The following is a 20,449-nucleotide window of genomic DNA, read 5'->3' on the forward strand; positions in this document are numbered from 1 at the left end:
TGAAACGGTCGTAGTCTCTCTCAGGTGGTCTCTCAAACGTTATCAGGTGTAGTCTCTCTCAGGTGGTCTTCGTTGGATCAAACGTTATGAGCTGAATACGGTCTGTAGTCTCTCTCAGGTGGTCTTCGTTCGTTTGGATCAAACGTTATGACCTGAATACGGTCTGTAGTCTCTCTCAGGTGGTCTTCGTTCGTTTGGATCAAACGTTATGAGCTGAATACGGTCTGTAGTCTCTCTCAGGTGGTCTTCGTTCGTTTGGATCAAACGTTATGAGCTGAATACGGTCTGTAGTCTCTCTCAGGTGGTCTTCGTTCGTTTGGATCAAACGTTATGAGCTGAATACGGTCTGTAGTCTCTCTCAGGTGGTCTTCGTTCGTTTGGATCAAACGTTATGAGCTGAATACGGTCTGTAGTCTCTCTCAGGTGGTCTTCGTTCGTTTGGATCAAACGTTATGAGCTGAATACGGTCTGTAGTCTCTCTCAGGTGGTCTTCGTTCGTTTGGATCAAACGTTATGAGCTGAATACGGTCTGTAGTCTCTCTCAGGTGGTCTCTCTCAGGTGGTCTCTCAGGTGGTCTTCGTTCGTTTGGATCAAACGTTATGAGCTGAATACGGTCTGTAGTCTCTCTCAGGTGGTCTTCGTTCGTTTGGATCAAACGTTATGAGCTGAATACGGTCTGTAGTCTCTCTCAGGTGGTCTTCGTTCGTTGGATCAAACGTTATGAGCTGAATACGGTCTGTAGTCTCTCTCAGGTGGTCTTCGTTCGTTTGGATCAAACGTTATGAGCTGAATACGGTCTGTAGTCTCTCTCAGGTGGTCTTCGTTCGTTGGATCAAACGTTATGAGCTGAATACGGTCTGTAGTCTCTCTCAGGTGGTCTTCGTTCGTTTGGATCAAACGTTATGAGCTGAATACGGTCTGTAGTCTCTCTCAGGTGGTCTTCGTTCGTTGGATCAAACGTTATGAGCTGAATACGGTCTGTAGTCTCTCTCAGGTGGTCTTCGTTCGTTGGATCAAACGTTATGAGCTGAATACGGTCTGTAGTCTCTCTCAGGTGGTCTTCGTTCGTTGGATCAAACGTTATGAGTTGACCGGATCGACCTTGGCGTTGGTCGGGTCAAGGTCAGGGTCTGGTGTCGTTAGCGTGTCGTCCATCAGATGATGGGGACTCCGTCCGTGTTGTAGATCATACCCGTGGTGGGTTCGTATGTCCCGGCCAGGTAGTACAGGTCTTGGCTGTCGGCGTAGCGACGCGTCAGAGTCATGGTTTCGTACTCCGACACGCTGACCACTAGACACTTGTGACTGACCGTCTGGACATCGTTCTCATCGCTGTGGGACGACTGGTACAGAGCCCGCTGCAGGGACACGTTAACAAATACACATGTTAACAACAAATACACACGTTAACAACAAATACACACGTTAACAACAAATACACACGTTAACAACAAATACACACGTTAACAACAAATACACACGTTAACACACACGTTAACAACAAATACACACGTTAACAACAAATACACACATTAACAACAAATACACACGTTAACAACAAATACACACATTAACAACAAATACACACGTTAACAATAAACACACACGTTAACAACAAATACACACGTTAACAACAAATACACACGTTAACAACAAATACACACGTTAACAACAAATACACACGTTAACAACAAATACACACGTTAACAACAAATACACACGTTAACAACAAATACACACGTTAACAACAAATACACACGTTAACAACAAACACACACGTTAACAACAAATACACACGTTAACAACAAATACACACGTTAACAACAAATACACACGTTAACAACAAATACACACGTTAACAACAAATACACACGTTAACAACAAATACACACGTTAACAACACATACACACGTTAACAACAAATACACACGTTAACAACAAACACACACGTTAACAACAAACACACACGTTAACAACAAATACACACGTTAACAACAAACACACACGTTAACAACAAACACACACGTTAACAACAAATACACACGTTAACAACAAATACACACGTTAACAACAAATACACACGTTAACAACAAATACACACGTTAACAACAAATACACACGTTAACAACAAATACACACGTTAACAACAAATACACACGTTAACAACAAATACACACGTTAACAACAAATACACACGTTAACAACAAATACACACGTTAACAACAAATACACACGTTAACAACAAATACACACGTTAACAACAAATACACACGTTAACAACAAATACACACGTTAACAACAAATACACACGTTAACAACAAATACACACGTTAACAACAAATACACACGTTAACAACAAATACACACGTTAACAACAAATACACACGTTAACAACAAATACACACGTTAACAACAAATACACACGTTAACAACAAATACACACGTTAACAACAAATACACACGTTAACAACAAATACACACGTTAACAACAAATACACACATTAACAACAAATACACACGTTAACAACAAATACACATGTTAACAACAAACACACACGTTAACAACAAACACACACGTTAACACACACGTTAACAACAAATACACACGTTAACAACAAATACACACGTTAACAACAAATACACACGTTAACAACAAATACACACGTTAACAACAAATACACACGTTAACAACAAATACACACGTTAACAACAAATACACACGTTAACAACAAATACACACGTTAACAACAAATACACACGTTAACAACAAACACACACGTTAACAACAAATACACACGTTAACAACAAATACACACGTTAACACCAAATACACACGTTAACACCAAATACACACGTTAACAACAAACACACACGTTAACAACAAATACACACGTTAACAACAAATACACACGTTAACACCAAATACACACGTTAACAACAAATACACACGTTAACAACAAATACACACGTTAACAACAAACACACACGTTAACAACAAATACACACGTTAACAACAAATACACACGTTAACACCAAATACACACGTTAACAACAAATACACACGTTAACAACAAATACACACGTTAACAACAAATACACACGTTAACAACAAATACACACGTTAACAACAAATACACACGTTAACAACAAATACACACGTTAACAACAAACACACACGTTAACAACAAATACACACGTTAACAACAAATACACACGTTAACAACAAATACACACGTTAACAACAAATACACACGTTAACAACAAATACACACGTTAACAACAAATACACACGTTAACAACAAATACACACGTTAACAACAAATACACACGTTAACAACAAATACACACGTTAACAATAAATACACACGTTAACAACAAATACACACGTTAACAACAAATACACACGTTAACAACAAACACACACGTTAACAACAAACACACACGTTAACAACAAACACACACGTTAACAACAAACACACACGTTAACAACAAATACACACGTTAACAACAAATACACACGTTAACAACAAACACACACGTTAACAACAAACACACACGTTAACAACAAATACACACGTTAACAACAAATACACACGTTAACAATAAATACACACGTTAACACACACGTTAACAACAAATACACACGTTAACAACAAACACACACGTTAACAACAAACACACACGTTAACAACAAACACACACGTTAACAACAAATACACACGTTAACAACAAATACACACGTTAACAACAAATACACACGTTAACAACAAATACACACGTTAACAACAAACACACACGTTAACAACAAATACACACGTTAACAACAAATACACACGTTAACAACAAATACACACGTTAACACACACGTTAACAACAAATACACACGTTAACAACAAATACACACGTTAACAACAAATACACACGTTAACAACAAATACACACGTTAACAACAAATACACACGTTAACAACAAATACACACGTTAACAACAAACACACACGTTAACAACAAATACACACGTTAACAACAAATACACACGTTAACACCAAATACACACGTTAACACACACGTTAACAACAAATACACACGTTAACAACAAATACACACGTTAACAACAAATACACACGTTAACAACAAATACACACGTTAACACACACGTTAACAACAAATACACACGTTAACAACAAATACACACGTTAACAACAAACACACACGTTAACAACAAATACACACGTTAACAACAAATACACACGTTAACAACAAATACACACGTTAACAACAAATACACACGTTAACAACAAATACACACATTAACAACAAATACACACGTTAACAACAAATACACACATTAACAACAAATACACACGTTAACAACAAATACACACGTTAACAACAAATACACACGTTAACAACAAACACACACGTTAACAACAAATACACAGGTGTGGTAGGGTGTGGTAGGGTGTGGTAGGGTGTGTGTGGTAGGGTGTGGTAGGGTGTGGTAGGGTGTGTGTGGTAGGGTGTGTGTGGTAGGGTGTGTGTGGTAGGGTGTGGTAGGGTATGTGGTAGGGTGTGGTAGGGTGTGGTAGGGTGTGTGTGGTAGGGTGTGGTAGGGTGTGTGTGGTAGGGTGTGGTAGGGTGTGTGTGGTAGGGTGTGGCAGGGTGTGTGTGGTAGGGTGTGTGTGGCAGGGTGTGTGTGGTAGGGTGTGTGTGGGAGGGTGTGTGTGGGAGGGTGTGTGTGGCAGGGTGTGTGTGGCAGGGTGTGGTAGGGTGTGGTAGGGTGTGTGTGGTAGGGTGTGGCAGGGTGTGGCAGGGTGTGTGTGGTAGGTGTGTGTGGGAGGGTGTGTGTGGCAGGGTGTGTGTGGTAGGGTGGGTGGTAGGGTGTGTGTGGAAGGGTGTGGTAGGGTGTGTGTGGTAGGATGTGTGTGGTAGGGTGTGGGTGGTAGGGTGTGTGTGGTAGGGTGTGTGTGGTAGGGTGTGTGTGGTAGGGTGTGGTAGGGTGTGTGTGGTAGGGTGTGTGTGGGAGGGTGTGTGTGGCAGGGTGTGTGTGGTAGGGTGGGTGGTAGGGTGTGTGTGGAAGGGTGTGGTAGGGTGTGTGTGGTAGGATGTGTGTGGTAGGGTGTGGGTGGTAGGGTGTGTGTGGGAGGGTGTGGTAGGGTGTGTGTGGTAGGGTGTGTGTGGTAGGGTGTGGTAGGGTGTGTGTGGTAGGGTGTGTGTGGTAGGGTGTGGTAGGGTGTGTGTGGTAGGGTGTGTGTGGTAGGGTGTGTGTGGTAGGGTGTGGTAGGGTGTGTGTGGTAGGGTGTGTGTGGTAGTGGTAGGGTGTGTGGTAGGGTGTGGTAGTGTGTGTGTGGTAGGGTGTGTGTGTGGTAGGGTGTGGTAGGGGTGTGTGTGGTAGGGTGTGTGTGTGGTAGAGTGTGTGTGTGTGGTAGGGTGTGTGTGGTAGGGTGTGTGTGGTAGGGGTGTGTGTGGTAGGTGTGTGTGGTAGGGTGTGTGTGTGGTAGGGTGTGTGTGGTAGGGTGTGGTAGGGTGTGTGTGGTAGGGTGTGGTAGGGGTGTGGTAGGGTGTGTGTGGTAGGGTGTGGTGTGGGGGTGGTAGGGTGTGTGTGGTAGGGTGTGTGTGGTAGGGTGTGGTAGGTGTGTGTGTGGTAGGGTGTGGTGGGTGTGTGTGGTAGGGTGTGTGTGTGGTAGTGGTGTGGTAGGGTGTGTGTGGTAGGGTGTGTGTGTGGGTGTGTGTGGTAGGGGTGTGTGTGGTAGGGTGTGGTAGGGTGTGTGTGTGGTAGGGTGTGTGTGGTAGGGTGTGTGTGGTAGGGTAGGGGTGTGTGTGGTAGGGTGTGTGTGGTAGGGTGTGTGTGGTAGGGTGTGTGTGGTAGGGTGTGTGTGTGTGGGGTGTGTGTGTGGTAGGGTGTGGTAGGGTGTGTGTGGTGTGTGGAGGTGTGTGTGTAGGGTGGTAGGGTGTGTGTGTGGTAGGTGGTAGGGTGTGTGTGGTAGGGTGTGGTAGGGGTGTGGGTAGTGTGGTAGGGTGTGGTAGGGTGTGTGTGGTAGGGTGTGGTAGGGTGTGTGTGGTAGGGTGGGTGTGGTAGGGTGTGTGTGGTAGTGTGTGTGGTAGGGTGTGTGTGGTAGGGTGTGGTAGGGTGTGTGTGTGTGGTAGGGTGTGGTAGGGTGTGTGTGGTAGGGTGTGGTAGGGTGTGTGTGTGGTAGGGTGTGTGTGGTAGGGTGTGGTAGGGTGTGGTAGGGTGTGGTAGGGTGTGTGTGGTAGGGGTGGGTGTGGTAGGGGTGTGGTAGGGTGTGTGTGGTAGGGTGGGTGTGGTAGGGTGTGGTAGGGTGTGTGTGGTAGGTGTGGTAGGGTGTGGTAGGGTAGGGTGTGTGGTAGGGTGTGGTAGGGTGTGGTAGGGTGGTGTGGTAGGTGTGGGTGTGGTAGGGTGTGGTAGGGTGGGTGTGGTAGGGTGTGGTAGGGTGTGTGTGGTAGGGTGTGGTAGGGTGTGTGTGGTAGGGGTGTGGTAGGGTGTGGTGTGGTAGGGTGTGGTAGGGTGGTGTGGTAGGGTGTGTGTGGTAGGGGGTGTGGTAGGGTGTGGTAGGGTGTGGTAGGGTGTGTGTGGTAGGGTGTGGTAGGGTGTGGTAGGGTGTGGTAGGGGTGGTGTGGTAGGGTGTGGTAGGGTGTGGTAGGGTGTGTGTGGTAGGGTGTGGTAGGGTGTGGTAGGGTGTGGTAGGGTGTGGTAGGGTGTGTGTGGTAGGGTGGGTGTGGTAGGGTGTGGTAGGGTGTGTGTGGTAGGGTGTGGTAGGGTGTGGTAGGGTGTGGTAGGGTCTCACCTCCATGAAGTCTTTCCTCTGATTAGAGGAGAGCAGAGATGAAGGAAGAGACTGACCAGACATCTGATCCCAGTTCTAGAAGGAGAGAGATGGGGGAGGGATGGAGGGGGAGAGAGAGATAAAACCAGTTAACTCTGACCCCTGCCTTCTTGTCATGTAGTTTCTTGCCAGGGTCGGTCTCCTCCGGGTGATAAAACCAGTTAACCTCTGACCCCTACCTTCTTGTCATGTAGTTTCTTGCCAGGGTTGGTCTCCTCCGGGTGATAAAACCAGTTGACCTCTGACCCCTACCTTCTTATCGTGTAGTTTCTTGCCAGGGTGGGTCTCCTCCGGGTGATAAAACCAGTTGACCTCTGACCCCTACCTTCTTATCGTGTAGTTTCTTGCCAGGGTTGGTCTCCTCCGGGTGATAAAACCAGTTGACCTCTGACCCCTACCTTCTTGTCGTGTAGTTTCTTGCCAGGGTGGGTCTCCTCCGGGTGATAAAACCAGTTGACCTCTGACCCCTACCTTCTTGTTGTGTAGTTCCTTGCCAGGGTCGGTCTCCTCCGGGTGATAAAACCAGTTGACCTCTGACCCCTACCTTCTTATCGTGTAGTTTCTTGCCAGGGTTGGTCTCCTCCGGGTGATAAAACCAGTTGACTCTGACCACCATGTTGGATCCCCAGCTCTCCCACATGCTCTGGATCTTCCCTATGAAGGGCAGGTTGGGTCGGCCGGCCGAAAGGAACACGGCGCAGTCCCCGATACCAATCATCTCTCTCCCACGCACGATGGCCTTGTAGAACAGCTTCTTAGCCTTCCCTTTCATACCACGCCTCTGGAGACAGACAGGCAGGCAAGACAGACAGACAGTCAGAAAGACAGACAGTTAGAAAGACAGACAGAAAGACAGACAGACAGTCAAAAAGACAGACAGGCAAGAAAGACATAGCCAGACAGTCAGAAAGACAGACAGACAAACAGAGGGTATGCAGGGAGAAATTTCTCTGGCTAATCTTCTGGAACACCCCCCCCCCCAAATACACCCAACTCAAGTGTCATCGAGAGCTTCAAAATATCAATCCCAAGCGTATGTCCTCCCTCTCACCTGTGTGGGATTCCCAAACCACTTCCAGAGCTGTCTGGCAGGCAGGAAGGCAGAGATCTTGGGTCTGTTCTCTACGCTCGGTAATCGCTGTCTCTTAGCCAGCTCCTTGGTGGTGGGGAGGTGGGCCCCCTCCCTGCGCCGTGGTCTGCCCACCGACCCCACACCTCCCTGGGACTTCTGCCGGGCTGGACGACCCGGGGCCTGGCTGGCTTGGAGGATGGGGAGATAGACGAGGGAGGAGAGGAGGGAGATTGATCTTCTTCTAATACTTCTTCCTCCTCTTCTTCTTCCGCCTTTTTCAACTTCTTAATTTCTTCCTCTTCCTCCTTCTCTTCCTCCACCTCCTCCTGTGGGGTAGTTGGAGGGGGGGAGACGGGGAGAGGTGCAGGGGGAGCGGGGGCGGTCTCCTCGTCAGAACTACAAGAGGACTCCTCGTCAGTGGAGGAGGAAGAGGAAGAGGAGGTGCTAGAGGAGGATGAGGAGGAGGAGGCTGGGGAGGAGGGGTGGGAGCAGCTGGAGCTACACTTCGTTTTCTTCCTCGTCACCTCCTCTTCCTCAGATCCTGAACTACTGCTGCCGTGAGACCCCCCTGTCTCCTCCCCTCTCTTCTCTTCCCCTTGTTTCGTTCTCTCCTCTCTCTTTGGTTCTCTGTCCCCCCCTCCACCCCGGTCTCTTTCTCTGCCCAGAGAAGGCGTTCTGTAGGCGGGTTCTCTCCCAGAAGCCCCGCCTCGCTCTCCGGAGCCCTCCCCTTGACCCTCTCCGGCTTCTGGCTGGCTGCGGCCGTGGCGAGGGGCGTGTGTTCTTGCCGTAAGCCCTTGGCCTCCAGCAGCCCCGCCTCGCTCTCCGGAGCCCTCCCTTTACCCTCACCGGCTTCTGGCTGGCTGCGGCCGTGGCGAGGGTGTGTGGTCTTGCCGTAAGCCCCTGGCCTCCAGCAGCATCAGAGCCTTGGTCTTCTTGGTCTTGGGTGAGGTCACGCCCTCGTGGTCCAGCTTTACTAGGGGTTCCTCCAGGAGGGCCTTACGCCCATGTCGCACACCGCCCTGCCCTCCCACCCCGCCCTCCCCAGGACATGCCTGGGTCTGGAGATACCAGGAATAAAGGTGCTAGGGTCCGGTCTGGATCTGACAGCAGAGAGGTCTGAGCTGGGTCTGGGTTTAGAGGTACTGGAGCTGGGCACAGGGTTGGTTCTGGGTTTAGAGGTACTGGAGCTGGAGCTGGTCCCGGGGCTGGGTTTAGAGGTACTAGAGCTGGACCCAGGGCTGGTTCTGGGGTTAGAGGTACTGGAGCTGGGCCCAGGGCTGGTTCTGGGTTTAGAGGTGCTGGAGCTGGGCCCGGGGCTGGTTCTAGGTTTGGAGGTACTGGAGCTGGACCCAGGGCTGGTTCTGGGCCTTGTAGAAGGATCCAGGGTGAGCCTGGGTTTGTTATGGTTCTGTTTGGGTCTGGAGATTGCTTTGGGAGCGGTTCTGGGTTTGTTGTGATCAGGACTAAAGTTAGCTGCAGGGACTTCTGGAAGTTCTGCTGTAGAGTTAGGTCTAGGTTTGGATTTTGGTACGGAGGTAAGGTTAGTTTTAGGGTTAGGTAGAAGAGGCTTGGGTCTGATGATAGGGAAGTAGAGTTGGGTTTAAGTAGTGGAGGGAGAGTTTAGACTTAGGGTTGGTTTTAGGGTTCGGTTGGGTGCTGACGTTACAAGAGGTGAGGTTGGGTTGGCTGTACAGGTCCACCCTTAGTATCTTCCCGTAAGGAGCTGGGTGGTAGAGGGAGGGGGGCTTGGGAGAGGCTGGGCTGGGTCTCCTAGGGTTCTGGCTGCGTGGGGGGGCAGGCAGGCTGGGGGTGCTGGTGGGCTTGGAGGGTCGGCCTGGTCCCGGCCTGGGGGCAGACAGGGGTCTTTCCTGAGCAGGCCTCTGGGAGGAGGAGGGCCTGTCCTGGGCTGGTCTGGTGGGGAGCTGAGGTCTGTCTGGAGCCTGGCTGGGTCCCGGGGGGGGTATCGTCTCCCGGGGATCTGGGCTCACTGGGGGCTCTAGAGGGAAGGAAAGGCAGGAGTTAACAAATGACTGACCTGAATTCACAGACCTAACAGGAATAACATAATCCACAGACCCAACAGGAATAACAGACCCAACAGGAATAACATAACAGACCTAACAGGAATAACATAACAGACCTAACAGGAATAACATAATCCACAGACCTAACAGGAATAACATAACAGACCTAACAGGAATAACAGACCTAACAGGAATAACAGACCTAACAGGGATAACAGACCTAACAGGGATAACATAACAGACCTAACAGGAATAACATAACAGACCTAACAGGAATAACATAATCCACAGACCCAACAGGAATAACATAATCCACAGACCTAACAGGAATAACAGACCTAACAGGAATAACATAACAGACCTAACAGGAATAACATAACAGACCTAACAGGAATAACATAACAGACCTAACAGGAATAACATAATCCACAGACCCAACAGGAATAACATAATTCACAGACCTAACAGGAATAACAGACCTAACAGGAATAACAGACCTAACAGGGATAACAGACCTAACAGGGATAACACACCTAACAGGAATAACAGACCTAACAGGAATAACAGACCTAACAGGAATAACAGACCTAACAGGAATAACAGACCTAACAGGAATAACAGACCTAACAGGGATAACAGACCTAACAGGGATAACAGACCTAACAGGAATAACAGACCTAACAGGGATAACAGAATTCACAGACCTAAAAGGGATAACAGACCCAACAGGGATAACAGACCTAACAGGGATAACAGACCTAACAGGGATAACAGACCTAACAGGGATAACATAATTCACAGACCTAACAGGGATAACAGAATTCACAGACCTAACAGGGATAACAGACCCAACAGGGATAACAGACCTAACAGGGATAACAGACCTAACAGGAATAACAGACCTAACAGGGATAACAGAATTCACAGACCTAACAGGGATAACAGACCCAACAGGGATAACAGACCTAACAGGGATAACAGACCTAACAGGGATAACAGACCCAACAGGGATAACAGACCCAACAGGGATAACAGACCCAACAGGGATAACAGACCCAACAGGGATAACAGACCTAACAGGGATAACAGACCCAACAGGGATAACAGACCCAACAGGGATAACAGACCCAACAGGGATAACAGACCCAACAGGAATAACAGACCCAACAGGGATAACAGACCCAACAGGGATACCAGACCCAACAGGGATAACAGACCCAACAGGAATAACAGACCCAACAGGGATAACAGACCCAACAGGGATAACAGACCTAACAGGGATAACAGACCCAACAGGAATAACAGACCCAACAGGGATAACAGACCTAACAGACCCAACAGGGATAACTGACCCAACAGGAATAACAGACCCAACAGGGATAATAGACCCAACAGGGATAACAGACCCAACAGGGATAACAGACCCAACAGGGATAACAGACCCAACAGGGATAACAGACCCAACAGGGATTACAGACCCAACAGGGATAACAGACCTAACAGGGATAACAGACCCAACAGGGATAATAGACCCAACAGGGATAACAGACCTAACAGGGATAACAGACCCAACAGGGATAACAGACCCAACAGGGATAACAGACCCAACAGGAATAACAGACCCAACAGGGATAACAGACCTAACAGGGATAACAGACCTAACAGGGATAACAGACCCAACAGACCTAACAGGGATAACAGACCCAACAGACCTAACAGGGATAACAGACCCAACAGGGATAACAGACCCCAACAGGGAAAACAGACCCAACAGGGATAACAGACCCAACAGGGATAACAGACCTAACAGGAATAACAGACCTAACAGGGATAACAGACCTAACAGACCTAACAGGGATAACAGACCCAACAGGGATAACAGACCCAACAGGGATAACAGACCCAACAGGGATAACAGACCTAACAGGGATAACAGACCCAACAGGGATAACAGACCTAACAGGGATAACAGACCCAACAGGGATAACAGACCCAACAGGGATAACAGACCTAACAGGGATAACAGACCTAACAGGAATAACAGACCTAACAGGGATAACAGAATTCACAGACCTAACAGGGATAACAGACCCAACAGGGATAACAGACCTAACAGGGATAACAGACCTAACAGGGATAACAGACCCAACAGGGATAACAGACCCAACAGGGATAACAGACCCAACAGGGATAACAGACCCAACAGGGATAACAGACCTAACAGGGATAACAGACCCAACAGGGATAACAGACCTAACAGGGATAACAGACCTAACAGGGATAACAGACCCAACAGGGATAACAGACCCAACAGGAATAACAGACCCAACAGGGATAACAGACCCAACAGGGATACCAGACCCAACAGGGATAACAGACCCAACAGGAATAACAGACCCAACAGGGATAACAGACCCAACAGGGATAACAGACCTAACAGGGATAACAGACCCAACAGGAATAACAGACCCAACAGGGATAACAGACCTAACAGACCCAACAGGGATAACTGACCCAACAGGAATAACAGACCCAACAGGGATAACAGACCCAACAGGGATAACAGACCCAACAGGGATAACAGACCCAACATGGATAACAGACCCAACAGGGATAACAGACCCAACAGGGATTACAGACCCAACAGGGATAACAGACCTAACAGGGATAACAGACCCAACAGGGATAATAGACCCAACAGGGATAACAGACCTAACAGGGATAACAGACCCAACAGGGATAACAGACCCAACAGGGATAACAGACCCAACAGGAATAACAGACCCAACAGGGATAACAGACCTAACAGGGATAACAGACCTAACAGGGATAACAGACCCAACAGACCTAACAGGGATAACAGACCCAACAGACCTAACAGGGATAACAGACCCAACAGGGATAACAGACCCCAACAGGGAAAACAGACCCAACAGGGATAACAGACCCAACAGGGATAACAGACCTAACAGGAATAACAGACCTAACAGGGATAACAGACCTAACAGACCTAACAGGGATAACAGACCCAACAGGGATAACAGACCCAACAGGGATAACAGACCTAACAGGGATAACAGACCCAACAGGGATAACAGACCTAACAGGGATAACAGACCCAACAGGGATAACAGACCCAACAGGGATAACAGACCCAACAGGGATAACAGACCTAACAGGGATAACAGACCTAACAGGGATAACAGACCTAACAGGGATAACAGACCTAACAGGGATAACAGACAGACCTAACAGGGATAACAGACCCAACAGGGATAACAGACCTAACAGGAATAACAGACCTAACAGGGATAACAGACCTAACAGGAATAACAGACCTAACAGGGATAACAGACCTAACAGACCTAACAGGGATAACAGACCTAACAGGAATAACAGACCTAACAGGGGATAACAGACCTAACAGGGATAACAGACCTAACAGGGATAACAGACCTAACAGGGATAACAGACCCAACAGGGATAACAGACCTAACAGGGATAACAGACCCAACAGGAATAACAGACCCAACAGGGATAACAGACCTAACAGACCCAACAGGGATAACTGACCCAACAGGAATAACAGACCCAACAGGGATAATAGACCCAACAGGGATAACAGACCCAACAGGGATAACAGACCCAACATGGATAACAGACCCAACAGGGATAACAGACCCAACAGGGATAACAGACCCAACAGGGATAACAGACCTAACAGGGATAACAGACCCAACAGGGATAATAGACCCAACAGGGATAACAGACCTAACAGGGATAACAGACCCAACAGGGATAACAGACCCAACAGGGATAACAGACCCAACAGGAATAACAGACCCAACAGGGATAACAGACCTAACAGGGATAACAGACCTAACAGGGATAACAGACCCAACAGACCTAACAGGGATAACAGACCCAACAGACCTAACAGGGATAACAGACCCAACAGGGATAACAGACCCCAACAGGGAAAACAGACCCAACAGGGATAACAGACCCAACAGGGATAACAGACCTAACAGGAATAACAGACCTAACAGGGATAACAGACCTAACAGACCTAACAGGGATAACAGACCCAACAGGGATAACAGACCCAACAGGGATAACAGACCCAACAGGGATAACAGACCTAACAGGGATAACAGACCCAACAGGGATAACAGACCTAACAGGGATAACAGACCCAACAGGGATAACAGACCCAACAGGGATAACAGACCTAACAGGGATAACAGACCTAACAGGAATAACAGACCTAACAGGGATAACAGAATTCACAGACCTAACAGGGATAACAGACCCAACAGGGATAACAGACCTAACAGGGATAACAGACCTAACAGGGATAACAGACCCAACAGGGATAACAGACCCAACAGGGATAACAGACCCAACAGGGATAACAGACCCAACAGGGATAACAGACCTAACAGGGATAACAGACCCAACAGGGATAACAGACCTAACAGGGATAACAGACCTAACAGGGATAACAGACCCAACAGGGATAACAGACCCAACAGGAATAACAGACCCAACAGGGATAACAGACCCAACAGGGATACCAGACCCAACAGGGATAACAGACCCAACAGGAATAACAGACCCAACAGGGATAACAGACCCAACAGGGATAACAGACCTAACAGGGATAACAGACCCAACAGGAATAACAGACCCAACAGGGATAACAGACCTAACAGACCCAACAGGGATAACTGACCCAACAGGAATAACAGACCCAACAGGGATAATAGACCCAACAGGGATAACAGACCCAACAGGGATAACAGACCCAACATGGATAACAGACCCAACAGGGATAACAGACCCAACAGGGATTACAGACCCAACAGGGATAACAGACCTAACAGGGATAACAGACCCAACAGGGATAATAGACCCAACAGGGATAACAGACCTAACAGGGATAACAGACCCAACAGGGATAACAGACCCAACAGGGATAACAGACCCAACAGGAATAACAGACCCAACAGGGATAACAGACCTAACAGGGATAACAGACCTAACAGGGATAACAGACCCAACAGACCTAACAGGGATAACAGACCCAACAGACCTAACAGGGATAACAGACCCAACAGGGATAACAGACCCAACAGGGAAAACAGACCCAACAGGGATAACAGACCCAACAGGGATAACAGACCTAACAGGAATAACAGACCTAACAGGGATAACAGACCTAACAGACCTAACAGGGATAACAGACCCAACAGGGATAACAGACCCAACAGGGATAACAGACCTAACAGGGATAACAGACCCAGGGATAACAGACCTAACAGGGATAACAGACCCAACAGGGATAACAGACCCAACAGGGATAACAGACCCAACAGGGATAACAGACCTAACAGGGATAACAGACCTAACAGGGATAACAGACCTAACAGGGATAACAGACCTAACAGGGATAACAGAATTCACAGACCTAACAGGGATAACAGACCCAACAGGGATAACAGACCTAACAGGAATAACAGACCTAACAGGGATAACAGACCTAACAGGAATAACAGACCTAACAGGGATAACAGACCTAACAGACCTAACAGGGATAACAGACCTAACAGGAATAACAGACCTAACAGGGATAACAGACCTAACAGACCTAACAGGGATAACAGACCTAACAGGGATAACAGACCTAACAGGGCTAACAGACCTAACAGGGCTAACAGACCCAACAGGGATAACAGACCTAACAGGGATAACAGACCTAACAGGGATAACAGACCCAACAGACCTAACAGGGATAACAGACCCAACAGACCTAACAGGGATAACAGACCCAACAGGGAAAACAGACCCAACAGGGATAACAGACCCAACAGGGATAACAGACCTAATAGGGATAACAGACCTAACAGGAATAACAGACCTAACAGGGATAACAGAATTCACAGACCTAACAGGGATAACAGACCCAACAGGGATAACAGACCTAACAGGAATAACAGACCTAACAGGGATAACAGACCTAACAGGAATAACAGACCTAACAGGGATAACAGACCTAACAGATAACAGGGATAACAGACCCAACAGGGATAACAGACCCAACAGGAATAACAGACCCAACAGGGATAACAGACCCAACAGGGATAACAGACCCAACAGGGATAACAGACCCAACAGGGATAACAGACCTAACAGGGATAACAGACCCAACAGGGACAACAGACCTAACAGGGATAACAGACCCAACAGGGACAACAGACCCAACAGGGATAACAGACCCAACAGGGATAACAGACCTAACAGGGATAACAGACCTAACAGGGATAACAGACCTAACAGACCTAACAGGGATACCAGACCCAACAGACCTAACAGGGATACCAGACCCAACAGGGATAACAGACCCAACAGGAATAACAGACCTAACAGGGATAACAGACCTAACAGGGATACCAGACCCAACAGGGATAACAGACCCAACAGGGATAACAGACCCAACAGGGATAACAGACCCAACAGGGATAACAGACCTAACAGGGATAACAGAATTCACAGACCTAACAGGGATAACAGACCTAACAGGGATAACAGACCCAACAGGGATAACAGACCCAACAGGGAAAACAGACCTAACAGGGATAACAGACCTAACAGGGATAACAGACCCAACAGGGATAACAGACCTAACAGGGATAACAGGTCTCTGATTGGCTCACCAGGTTTGGGTTTGGGTTTCTTGGCAGGTCTCCCTCTGCCCTTGGGGGCGGAGTCCCCTGTTTTAGGCTTCGTCTCACTGGTGTCCTTGCTGCACTTCCTGACACGCCTCCTGGAGCAGCTGGCCACTAGCAGCGCGGGGGAGGGCTCAGCACCTACAGGGGGGCAGGTTTAACATCAGAAACATCAGGCAGACTGAACAACCCGACTGAAAAAAATACAAGAGTGTGAGTGTGTCTCCTTGTGGTGTGTGTGTGTGTGTGTGTGTGTGTGTGTGTGTGTGTGTGTGTGTGTGTGTGTGTGTGTGTGTGTGTGTGTGTGTGTGTGTGTGTCCTTGTGTGTGTCCTTGTGTGTGTGTGAGTGTGTGTGTGTCCTTGTGGGAGTGTGTGTGTGTGTCCTTGTGTCCTTGTGTGTGTCCTGTGGGAGTGTGTGTGTGTGTGACTCCTTGTGGGAGTCCTTGTGTGAGTGTGTGTCCTTGTGTGAGTGTGTGTCCTTGTGTGTGTGTGTGTGTGTGTCTCCTTGTATGAGTCCTGTGTGTGCGTGTGAGTCATTCCTGTGTGTGTGTGTGTGTGAGTCCTTGTGTGAGTGTGTGTCCTTGTGTGAGTGTCTGTCCTTGTAGTCAGGGGGCAGCAGTCTGATGTGGGAGAGGGGCTGTGTCTTGTAGTCAGGGGGCAGCAGTCTGATGTGGGAGAGGGGCTGTGTCTTGTAGTCAGGGGCAGCAGTCTGATGTGGGAGAGGGGCTGTGTCCTTACACTGTATCTTGTAGTCAGGGGGCAGCAGTCTGATGTGGGAGAGGGGCTGTGTCCTTACACTGTATCTTGTAGTCAGGGGGCAGCAGTCTGATGTGGGAGAGGGGGCTGTGTCCTTACACTGTATCTTGTAGTCAGGGGGGCAGCAGTCTGATGTGGGAGAGGGGGCTGTGTCCTTACACTGTATCTTGTAGTCAGGGGGCAGCAGTCTGATGTGGGAGAGGGGGCTGTGTCCTTACACTGTATCTTGTAGTCAGGGGGGCAGCAGTCTGATGTGAGAGGGGGCTGTGTCCTTACACTGTGTCAGGGGCAGCAGTCTGATGTGAGAGAGGGGCTGTGTCCTTACACTGTATCTTGTAGTCAGGGGGCAGCAGTCTGATGTGAGAGAGGGGGCTGTGTCCTGTAGTCAGGGGCAGCAGTCTGATGTGAGAGAGGGGATGTGTCCTTACACTGTATCTTGTAGTGTGGGGCAGCAGTCTGATGTGAGAGGGGCTGTGTCCTTACACTGTATCTTGTAGTCGGGGGCAGCAGTCTGATGTGGGAGAGGGGCTGTGTCCTTACACTGTATCTTGTAGTCGGGGGGCAGCAGTCTGATGTGGGAGAGGGGCTGTGTCCTTACACTGTATCTTGTAGTCAGGGGGCAGCAGTCTGATGTGAGAGAGGGGGCTGTGTCCTTACACTGTATCTTGTAGTCAGGGGGCAGCAGTCTGATGTGGGAGAGGGGCTGTGTCCTTACACTGTATCTTGTAGTCAGGGGGCAGCAGTCTGATGTGAGAGAGGGGCTGTGTCCTTACACTGTATCTTGTAGTCAGGGGGCAGCAGTCTGATGTGAGAGAGGGGCTGTGTCCTTACACTGTATCTTGTAGTCAGGGGGCAGCAGTCTGATGTGGGAGAGGGGCTGTGTCCTTACACTGTATCTTGTAGTCAGGGGGCAGCAGTCTGATGTGGGAGAGGGGCTGTGTCCTTACACTGTATCTTGTAGTCAGGGGCAGCAGTCTGATGTGGGAGAGGGGCTGTGTCCTTACACTGTATCTTGTAGTCGGGGGCAGCAGTCTGATGTGGGAGAGGGGCTGTGTCCTTACACTGTATCTTGTAGTCAGGGGCAGCAGTCTGATGTGGGAGAGGGGCTGTGTCCTTACACTGTATCTTGTAGTCGGGGGCAGCAGTCTGATGTGGGAGAGGGGCTGTGTCCTTACACTGTATCTTGTAGTCGGGGGCAGCAGTCTGATGTGGGAGAGGGGGCTGTGTCCTTACACTGTATCTTGTAGTCGGGGGCAGCAGTCTGATGTGGAGAGGGGATGCGACCCGTGTCACCGTCATCAAACTCCACCGTGATGAGGTCATCACTGTCATCACCGTCTGAACTTCCTGTACAGACAGGAAGGGGTTAAAGGAACAGGTCACCTAGATAGACGTCAATACACACCAAGTATCAGTTCAGTGAGGAACAGGAACAGGAACAGGTCACCCAGACGTGTCCAAACTATTGGCTGGTGATGAGACTATAAAACACTTGTTGTCTTCTGCTATTTGATTCATCGGCTTTTCAATTTGTTATTGGCCAAAAGCCAGCTATTACCGGCTAATGGAAACCCTGGCATGTGCGTTACCGTTGACTACGGTGCCGGGGTAGAGACAGTGGTACTGTGCGTTACCGTTGACTACGGTGCCGGGGTAGAGACAGTGGTACTGTGCGTTACCGTTGACTACGGTGCCGGGGTAGAGACAGTGGTACTGTGCGTTACCGTTGACTACGGTGCCGGGGTAGAGACAGTGGTACTGTGCGTTACCGTTGACTACGGTGCCGGGGTAGAGACAGTGGTACTATGCGTTACCGTTGACTACGGTGCCTGGGGTAGAGACAGTGGTACTGTGCGTTACCGTTGACTACGGTGCCGGGGTAGAGACAGTGGTACTGTGCGTTACCCGTTGACTACGGTGCCGGGTAGAGACAGTGGTACTGTGCGTTACCGTTGACTACGGTGCCGGGCAGAGACAGTGGTACTGTGCGTTACCGTTGACTACGGTGCCTGGGGTAGAGACAGTGGTACTGTGCGTTACCGTTGACTACGGTGCCGGGTAGAGACAGCGGTACTGTGCGTTACCGTTGACTACGGTGCCGGGCAGAGACAGTGGTACTGCAACGTCGCGTGATGAGACTACGGTGCCGGGGTAGAGACAGTGGTACTGTGCGTTACCGTTGACTACGGTGCCGGGTAGAGACAGTGGTACTGTGCGTTACCGTTGACTACGGTGCGGGGGGTAGAGACAGCGGTACTCTGCGTTACCGTTGACTACGGTGCCGGGTAGAGACAGTGGTACTGTGCGTTACCGTTGACTACGGTGCCGGGTAGAGACAGTGGTACTGTGCGTTACCGTTGACTACGGTGCCGGGTAGAGACAGTGGTACTGCGTTACCGTTGTACGGTGCCGGGCAGTAGAGACAGCGGTACTGTGCGACCGTTGACCACGGTGCCGGGGTAGAGACAGTGGTACTGTGCGTTACCGTTGACTACGGTGCCGGGTAGAGACAGTGGTACTGTGCGTTACCGTTGACTACGGTGCCGGGGTAGAGACAGTGGTACTGTGCGTTACCGTTGACTACGGTGCCGGGCAGAGACAGCGGTACTGTGCGTTACCGTTGACTACGGTGCCGGGGTAGAGACAGTGGTACTGTGCGTTACCGTTGACTACGGTGCGGGGTAGAGACAGTGGTACTGTGCGTTACCGTTGACTACGGTGCCGGGGTAGAGACAGCGGTACTGTGGCTCCGTATGACTACGGTGCCGGGTCAGAGATAGCAGACTGTGCATCACCGTTGACACGGTGCCGGGTAGAGACAGCGGTACTGTGCGTTACCGTTGACACGGTGGTAAGAGACAGAATACTGTGCGTTACCATTGACACGGTGCCAGGGTAAGACAGTGGACTGTGCGTTACCATTGACACGGTGCCATTAAGAGACAGAATACTGTGCATTACCGAATGACTACGGTGCCGGGGTAGAGACAGTGGTACTGTGAATAACACCATTGACACACAGAA

General features: G+C 49.1%; 2 protein-coding genes across 2 annotated transcripts; both read right to left on the reverse strand.

Moving 5' to 3' along the window:
* Positions 1–571: 571 nt before the first annotated feature.
* Positions 572–8,923, reverse strand: LOC127923958 (trinucleotide repeat-containing gene 18 protein-like). The gene is made up of 6 exons (XM_052508256.1): positions 8,892–8,923; positions 8,561–8,777; positions 7,897–8,202; positions 7,390–7,626; positions 6,807–6,881; positions 572–1,359 (listed from the first exon to the last, which is right to left on the reverse strand). The coding sequence occupies exons 1-6, from the start codon at positions 8,921–8,923 to the stop codon at positions 1,156–1,158; spliced, it is 1,071 nt and encodes a 356-aa protein (XP_052364216.1). The 3' UTR covers positions 572–1,155.
* A 32-nt stretch (positions 8,924–8,955) lies between these two features.
* Positions 8,956–20,217, reverse strand: LOC127923959 (trinucleotide repeat-containing gene 18 protein-like). Its single transcript, XM_052508257.1, has 7 exons — positions 20,133–20,217; positions 19,831–19,916; positions 19,015–19,228; positions 18,699–18,772; positions 17,966–18,008; positions 16,658–16,810; positions 8,956–9,913 (listed from the first exon to the last, which is right to left on the reverse strand). Exons 1-7 carry the CDS (start codon positions 20,215–20,217, stop codon positions 9,471–9,473), a joined length of 1,098 nt encoding a protein of 365 aa, XP_052364217.1. The 3' UTR covers positions 8,956–9,470.
* Between the last annotated feature and the right edge of the window lie 232 nt (positions 20,218–20,449).

Source organism: Oncorhynchus keta, unplaced genomic scaffold (assembly GCF_023373465.1).
Source record: "Oncorhynchus keta strain PuntledgeMale-10-30-2019 unplaced genomic scaffold, Oket_V2 Un_contig_3381_pilon_pilon, whole genome shotgun sequence".
NCBI lineage: Eukaryota > Metazoa > Chordata > Actinopteri > Salmoniformes > Salmonidae > Oncorhynchus > Oncorhynchus keta.